Source organism: Anneissia japonica, unplaced genomic scaffold (genome assembly GCF_011630105.1).
Source record: "Anneissia japonica isolate Jap-2015-1 unplaced genomic scaffold, ASM1163010v1 scaffold287767_len825999_cov190, whole genome shotgun sequence".
Classification (NCBI taxonomy): Eukaryota; Metazoa; Echinodermata; class Crinoidea; order Comatulida; family Comatulidae; genus Anneissia; species Anneissia japonica.
In genome coordinates, this window is record NW_022707033.1 from 528,547 (window position 1) to 536,968 (window position 8,422).

The 8,422-nt window shown below is 33.4% G+C and overlaps 2 protein-coding genes across 4 annotated transcripts in view; one reads left to right on the forward strand and one right to left on the reverse strand.

Moving 5' to 3' along the window:
- Positions 1 to 2,251, reverse strand: part of LOC117106322 (RAB6A-GEF complex partner protein 1-like) — a 23,509-nt gene extending 21,258 nt beyond the window's left edge. The window contains exon 1 of the mRNA XM_033247695.1: positions 2,045 to 2,251. Within this exon, the coding sequence (XP_033103586.1) occupies positions 2,045 to 2,185 (141 nt within the window). The 5' untranslated portion in view covers positions 2,186 to 2,251. The remainder of the gene's footprint in view (positions 1 to 2,044) is intronic.
- A 297-nt stretch (positions 2,252 to 2,548) lies between these two features.
- Positions 2,549 to 8,422, forward strand: part of LOC117106307 (tctex1 domain-containing protein 1-B-like) — a 10,994-nt gene continuing 5,120 nt past the window's right edge. Inside the window, exons 1-3 of one of the 3 annotated variants that reach the window (XM_033247669.1) lie at positions 2,549 to 2,671; positions 4,894 to 5,020; positions 5,977 to 6,190. In XM_033247669.1, the coding sequence (XP_033103560.1) occupies positions 2,662 to 2,671; positions 4,894 to 5,020; positions 5,977 to 6,190 (351 nt within the window). In that variant the 5' untranslated portion in view covers positions 2,549 to 2,661. Of the gene's footprint in view, positions 2,672 to 4,848; positions 5,021 to 5,976; positions 6,191 to 8,422 lie in introns of all 3 variants that reach the window. The other 2 variants (XM_033247670.1, XM_033247671.1) reach the window with 2 other exon arrangements.

Genomic DNA, 8,422 nt, shown 5'->3' on the forward strand with positions numbered 1-8,422 from the left:
AAATAAATAAATGAGTGCACATGAATCAGTGACATACACATTCATCGTGGTAATCGTCAAACATGTGAAATTACGGCAAACAATGCGGCTGGGTACAGTCGGATCGATGCTTTGTCGCCGGGAATTGTTCATTATTATTTTTTAATCTAAAACAAAGCATGTCAACTATTGAATTTAATTAGGCCTACAGTAAGTCTCATCTTCATCTGTTTTGTTGCACTCCTCAAATTCTGGCCTAGCCGAAAAAAATCGCGTCAGCTAGCCTTGGGCCTAGGCCTGCTCGACTTAGTCCTTTTGGTTTAAGAGCTTTCACGAATACGAATCGCCGACCGGCACTCCAAAAAGCTGGTGACATCCCTGTCATGTGATGTCATCATGACCATATTTAGGCATGTCACAAGTTTTTGCCAAATGAAATTTGATAGTCTGGACAGGGTGTGTGTCAGTGAGAAAAAAAAATTTTCTTATTTGGTAAAATTATTATTCTATGCAGGTGGAGCAAAAAATAAAAATCTAATTTTATTGAATTAAAACAAATGCTATAAAAAGGTACAAAAAAGTAACCTCACTTGAAATCATATGGCATGGTCTTTAAAAGAAGGCAATGTTACGAGGTTGTAATCAGTTTAATAAAAAAAAAAACAGATAAGGCCAAATAAAATTAATTGTTAGTTTCACGTCTGGGATTTGAAATTATTTTTTGGTGAGGGTGATTACTACTTGCTTTTTACTATCCTATATACTAATGGTCAACATATAGCATAAATATATTCTTTTTTTATATAAGAAGTAAAATGAATCTTTGTAATGTATTTCTGAAATTTATGTTCCCACCACTTCTTAGGCTTGACATCATTCTTTCAGAAATCATTAGTTTTATTGTCCAGGGAAAAACGAATATTTTTTAAAAATAGCAAATAGTAATTTTTTTCATTAGGCTCCAAAATTTCATGAGGGCGAAGACGTGAAACTAGCAACTAATTTTATTTGGCCTTTGTGCTATATATTTTAATTGAAAAGGAGAAAAAACATGTTATTTGGGTGATTATTATCACACTGTGAGAATGATAACACTTTTTAAAAGATATATTTTTTTTATATATTTGCATATTTTTCACAGTAAGCTAAATGGTAAAAAAAATTTAACTTTTATATGAAAACAACGTTTGTCATTAGGCCCATAAAAAAAATTATTAGTTTATCACCCTATCAAAGAATAAAAACTGATGAGGGAGGGAGGTTTTTTTTTTTTTTTTTTTGCCAACCTCGTCCACATGCTACCGATGTTCACAAGTTAATCAATGGTTAGGGACACATATGTAAAAAGTCATAAGAATGGAATCAAATTTATATTCAAAAAATATGTTTTTGTTGTATCAATAAACATATTTGCAAGAAATCATGAGCTTTTCAAGTGAAAAAATATGGAAAAACGACCATTTGAAATAAAAATATATGTTGATTGAAAAAAAAAAAAAAAATCAAAATTTTCCTAAAAGTGATGAGGGAGGGGGTAGAATTTCCGCAAAAGTGATGAGGGAGGGGGGTGATAATTAATTTTTTTTTATGGGGCCTTTTACAGTAATTTACATATTTAAAAATCAAACACTGATTTGTAATAATATGCAGTCCAGCTGGTATGTAGTGATATGCACCCTTCAGTAAATATAGCATTCCTAATATTTCAAATATTGCTGCCTGCAAACATGGTTTTATGAAATGTTTAGGCTCTATTCGACACTTCAGTGAATCTTATAATTTCCACACGTCAAAACATTTATCTTAAGTTATCAAGATCCACAATAAATCAAATCTGAAAGTTATTTAGTTTATGCAGGTTACATTACAAGCCATTAGATCCAGGGCGTGTTTAACTAATCAATCCTAAGCCTATACAGTACAACAGAATGGGCTAAGCAAGCACTACGACGAATCAACAAAGCTCAAAAGAAGGTTTCCTCCCTTTCCCAGTAAGATCAGAGAAGCATTAAGAGTGTTGATTGACGTTCCACGTAAGCCTACGCTCGCTAGACTCGATACTCACATTACAATGCCAAATATAGACTGTTTGTGTGGTCACAACAGCAAATAATTGCCTTTCTCTGTTGCTATTAACTTCTACTAGCTTTTCATCCCTTTCTGTGGGGACATTCAGATACTTTGGCCAACCAACAGGAAAATACATGTTGAAAAAAATAAATTTTATCAACTTCTAAACTCCTGTCAAATCGCCATCATCGGAAGGTCATTTTATTTTTGGGTTCAAGTCTATGAATTTACAAAGTAAAATCACTCGGTGTACCACATATATTTTTATTAGAATTTGCAAAACATAATATTTTTATATTAAACAATACAATATTTTTATATAAAGATAAATATAAAATTTTATATTTAAAAATTTATGTATATTTTTGCGAATTAAATGGTGTAATTTAAGTAGTTTTGGAAACAATTTTCATAAAATTTATTTTATCTTTTATCTAGAAGAAACTACCCATGATTGGCGAAGTACTGAAGTAAAATAGGCAACTGAGCATTGTTAACCAATCAGCTTATGCGTTATAAGTATGGTTCGTCGCATTTTGTAAATAGAAGTTTTGCATTCGAGCTTCTGGTTGCCATTGAGATGCAACTCCGTTATTTTAGGTCCACTGTTCAATGAAGGAAAGTAAGTGTTCACTTGTATAATTCTCTTTATTCAGATATTCATTTAAATTGCCTATATGTTTCCTTAATACAGTAGTTATAGTTGCTTGCGAAATGACATTTTTTATAACAATATGATTGATAAATCCTGGGAAAATCAGGTCTAGCTAGGCTAGGCTAGGCCTAGTATTAGTACTACTAGCCTAGATGCCATGCATGAATGATCCGAGCAGTAGGCCCTATCGTAGACTGAGGCTGGACTAGCCTAGGCCTAGGTAGGTTTGGCGCTAATGCACTTTAGTAGTAAGGTAACTCTTGTATCTTCAAAAAGCGTGTTTTTAGCAACTTATCTACTGTGTGGGTGTGTGTGCGTGTGTGTGTATGCTCCTAACAAATGATACATACGATACTTCTTCATTAACACCAGTTTTTAGCATTTTATTAGTAATTACTAAAAACCATGTTCCTCTCAACAAATTATTACGGTGCAACTCGCGATGTATTGCTAGTTCTTATCCAATTTTAGCTAGTGTGAGGGTAAAAAAGGCAAGCAATACCCATTCTTAGCCTAGGTCCTAGAAGTTATTAAACCTAATTTATAATTACATTTTTGATTGGTCGAATAAGGTTTATCACAAAATCATGAAATATCAACAGATAGCCTGATGGGATTGGAAAGGAGGCAGAAAACAACAACACACACTATATTATTCAGCATTTTTTGAAAAATAATTGTGATAATTCAGACGACACCACACCATCACCGTGGTTGCGCGAAAGAAAGATCAAATGGCGCTATTTCCCCCTTTTTAGTACCGGCAAAGGATATTCAGCCGTCCACCGGGTGAACAATAAATAAACAGTTATTCACACCCTTCCGCCGACAGTAGTTATTTGAAAATATTAAAAATAACCTCTCACATCATAATAAATTCAACATGTATAGGTATAATTTTGCCTTTCCTGGTGTGAAATGTACTGAATACTCAGTACGTTTGAAAACAAAGTTGTTGTTGGGTGAGACTCAAACCCACGATCTCCAGATCACTAGCCTGGCATTCTAGACCACCGAGCCTCCACCTGAAGGCCAGGGTTGAATTCGAGTCCAAGTAAGCAGCGGGTACTGCAGTGTTGATAGTAATTGTTATTATCATGATGGAATAGACAACTGGATTTGCGTCAGGAGAAACATATAGGTGTAATTTTGCCCTACCTGACGTGATATATACTGAATACTCAATACGTTGAAAATGCGAAAAGAATCGCAAGTTGTTCTCGAGTGGCACTCGAACCCACGATCTCCAGATCACTAGCCTGGCAAATTACACCTATACATGTTTCTCCTGATGCAAATCCAGTTATTGTCTATTCCATCACAACAATAGCAATTACTATCAAATTTAATATGATCAGCACTAAAGGCGTCTGGATCAGTAATAAACATGTTATAATACCTAATATTCATGGTCACATGGGGCTGCATTGGGGATAACGAGCTGCTGGTGCGGCTCCTAAGAGGGCGTGAATTCACAGGGTCTGTGGCCTGAATAGACCAACCCTAACCTCAAAAATAGCCTCTCACATAGTAACAAACATGTTATAATACTTAATATTCATGATCACATGGGGCTGTGTTGGGAACATGGGCCTGTGTTGGGGACAACGAGTACACAGTAACACCTAATATTCATGATCACATTTTCGATTAGTGCGAATCTGCCGGGTGAATAGTCACTCCCTTCAGTCCCATTGTGCATTGCAGTTTTGATTTGTGATAAACCTTGTTGATTGAAGGCCATCTTTCTTTGCCATCTTTTTTGCACAGTGCCATGGAATATGATCAAATAGTTTCATCTGGTTTTGTAACTGTATAATCCAATTTTTTTTAAATAACATCAAATATTGGCTTACTATTTAAAAATAATTGGATTATTAGCCATGGAATGTGTCCTAGAGGAGAGGGCCAGGCCTACTTCCTTCACACACATACTGTACTTCAACTAAATTTACTGCATACTTTTCAGTTTGCTGTATACTCTGCCACTAAGGCTGAATGACTTTTGTATCAAGAAGGAATAAGGTTTAAAAGGACAGGTTTTTATATATATATTCCATTATAATGTGAATGTAGAGAGTGGGCTATATTCTATTCTATTATTTCTATGCCAATTGGTTTACATACATTTATTTTTTTATAAGCATAATAAAACTGTACAGGAATTGATTAACTACATTCTTCATTAGCAAAGATGTCTGAAAAGCATTCTTCAGATTTGGCGAGGGACAAAGCGGCTCGTCTGTTGAAGAAAAGGGGCAGTGCATCATCACTATTAAGCAGTAGTGAATATGGAGCACGATATCGACCAACCGGGTAAGAGAAGGAATGTCAAGTAGGGGCAAAATATGAAAGAAAAAATTTAACCTGCTAATTTCACCTTTGATTATATCCATATGTATTTATTTAAATGTCATATGTTCATAAAAACAAATTACTCTTTTATGTAATTATTAATACTAATTTTTATTTGTACAGCACAAACCAGTATGCAATAAAAATGATCACAAGTGCAAATTTTTTTTTATACAAAGAATAATTAAAACCATTAAGATACAATACGTAGTACATTCCATTCAAATTTAAACTGCTATTATAAAAGGACTGAATAAATTACATTAAGCCATTAAAATAATTTAAAATCAAGTTTATTCAAGAAACACATAAAACATTACAATTGATAAAAGGAAAACATTAAAAAAAAAACTCCCTAGGATAACATTCTTGTAGTAAATGACAAGGGAGGGGACAGTACCCAAACAGATTACAAAGGAAAGGAGACAGATAAAAAAGAAAGGGAAGACAAAATAGACAACAAGAAGAGAAGACAGATTTAAAAACTCTTTGTATAATACTGTAGAAAGTGAATTATTATTAAGAATATAAAAATTATTAATTGCAACAGCAACATCAAATAAGGATTAAAAGCTATAGGAATGCAATGTAATTTTTTTTCAAAAAACATACACACATTAACTAAAATTAAAATAAAAATAAAACAGATGGATGTAAATAATTTTTAAAAATGGATTTCACGTATAGCCTCTATTCTAAAAAAATATAATAATTCAATGCAAATATATGATAAATATGAAGGTGAACTAATGTAAGTCAAACAGACAGTTCTTTCTGAATGAATAATTATTAATTAAATCTACTCTGTCTGATTGAGTTTTAAGTTTAAGTTATTTTTATGTTAAAGTAAGATATTGTCATTATCAGACAGTACCTGAATTTAGGTTGTTTTTTTTGTTTTTTTTTTTACTTAAAAGGTCAATGAGCACGGTGTCCTTCATGGATGACCCCCATGACATTGCCCGTGTTGGCCAGAATATGAAGCTAGAGCCAACCTACCAGTTGAATCCAACGGTCAAATTCCCAGTCAAACAGATCAAGGACATTCTGCAAGATGCCCTTGAGGGGTACTTAGGGGAGGAGAAGTACGAGCCTGAGCTATGTAAACAGATGACAAAGACAATATCAGAGGTAAAGATATACAGATTTATTTATTTATTTTATTACAATACAACAGAAACATTACAATATAATACAACACCCTGAAGATTAACATGAGTGCAAGCACTATCCAAACGGTTTGGCGCAGCAGGAACAGTTTGGTTTCCCAACCTCGAGGTCGGAGTAATGGTTACCTGGTGGGGTGCCTGCTCCTGCGCTGATTGCCAGCAGCAACAGTTAATGCACATGGACCCAATGACCAGGGAAAAGAACTGCGCTTTATAACCTCAAGGAAGAGGCGCATTATAAATGCCTATACCAGTACCACTACCAAAGCGGCTCTCCATATTGCATCCTTTCATATGCTTGCTATAATTTCCCCATTTGTTTTCTAGGTTGTTGAGTTGTTCAGGTTTTAGTTTTCCAGGTTCAATTCCATCAAAGCTGTCCTTTGTGTTTCAGTTGAAAAATGCTGAAATGTTTGTTTAATAATGGCTCCTTTTGGAAGTTAAAGATTACATTACTACATATGTTGAACATTAATTCTCCTGATATGGCAGTCTTATGGAATTATGGATTAAATTCTTCAGTTTTTTTGACGAAATTCTGGTTGAAAGCTATGCTCAGATTGCATAATCTTTTATCATTTTACTATTCGTCGTCGGAGTCTTCTCCTTATGGTATTACATGATCTGAGACCAAAAGAGTGGATTTGTTTTTCATTTATTTAACATTCAGTAGATTTTATCATTTGGGACCATTGATAAGCTTTTTAAGCATTCATGGGAGTAGTGTATTTTGTGATTATGATAAAAGAAAGCTTTTGCATTCTGCCAGGAAGAAAAAACCTTCTTGATTGATGGGTGAGCACCCTACAAAAATAACTCCATACCCCAAAAGTAGTAGGTTCACTTATCAATCCATAAACTGTTTATAATAGTGATAACAAAAAAGTAACCCAATTTCAAAAGGAACTCTTGAATATTATCATTTCATGATAACAGATATCAAATTATTAAGTTAGTAACGATGGTGCAATCAAAGTTTGCATTTTTTAAAATCCTACTCAACTTAAGCATGTGTAAATAATGAATTACAGACAGGTAAACTTTGTACTGAGTAACACTCATACCATTAATTTACTTCAAAAATTGTAGTAAACATTTGAAAATTATGCCACCTTTTAGGTAAGATAGAACATAGTTGGGCATTATTACATTCTGCCTCTTCAAGCAATCTGTATCATATTTTTCTGTATTTATATAAATATAAGTGGTTTTTTTTCTCTTTAGTTTTTTATCATATGAATCTGAGTACTGTAGAATGTATTATTTTTTCAAACCAAAGAAATTGTTTCGTTTTGGATGTACAGTATTCAGAGGTTATTAAGAATAACTTAATTTTTTATATTTTATTCAAATATCAAAATTATTTTGCATGAGGTGGTGCAAAGTGCTAAGGTTGCTGATCACTTGGGTCTGCTCTGCAGAGTGAAAGAGCTCCATCATGTGAACCTAAATTGTGAATGATGATGAGATCAAAATAAAATAAATGTTTTTTTGTCCAAGCGCAGTGACGTTTGAAAATGAGGGAAGGTATGGGGTGTTTGGTGTGGGGGTGCTTACCATAGTCTTAATTCTAGAGTTCATTGCCAACCATCACTCACCCCATGCATTTTGGTTGGTAAAAAAAACCACAAGCATAAAATCCGAGGTTAAGGTATGAAAATTATTATTTAAATCTTTTAAAGTGGCTTTTTCAAACATTCCTCCTTGGTAGAAGATATAAATTTTTACCAAAGAAAAGCTCCAGATCCTTGAGATTAGTCAACTATACCTTTGCTTGTTTCTTACTTAAATTATCTCTTGTTTCTTGCTAATATTTGTTGTTTTCTGCTTTGGACTTTTTTTTTTTGTTTTTTGGGTTATCCTTGGATGGCTTTTTTGTTTTATTTTTCCTTATCCTAAGATGTTGTAATAAAAATTATGTTTGCCCTACCTGACATGTTATAAGTACTGAATGCTCCATAAATTCCCAAATTTTGCGGAAAAAATCTTTCAAGTGATTCGGTGGGAGTGCTCAGTCAGTACATTCCCAAATTTATTACTTATTACTAGAAATTGCAAATTGCAAGTGAAGTGCTGCGAAGTACAACCGCATATAAATGTTCTTCGAACAAAATCATTTATGCGAGTCAAGAAAATAATGAATAATAAAAATATAACAAATAATATGAGACATGACCCATTGTCTATATTAGAA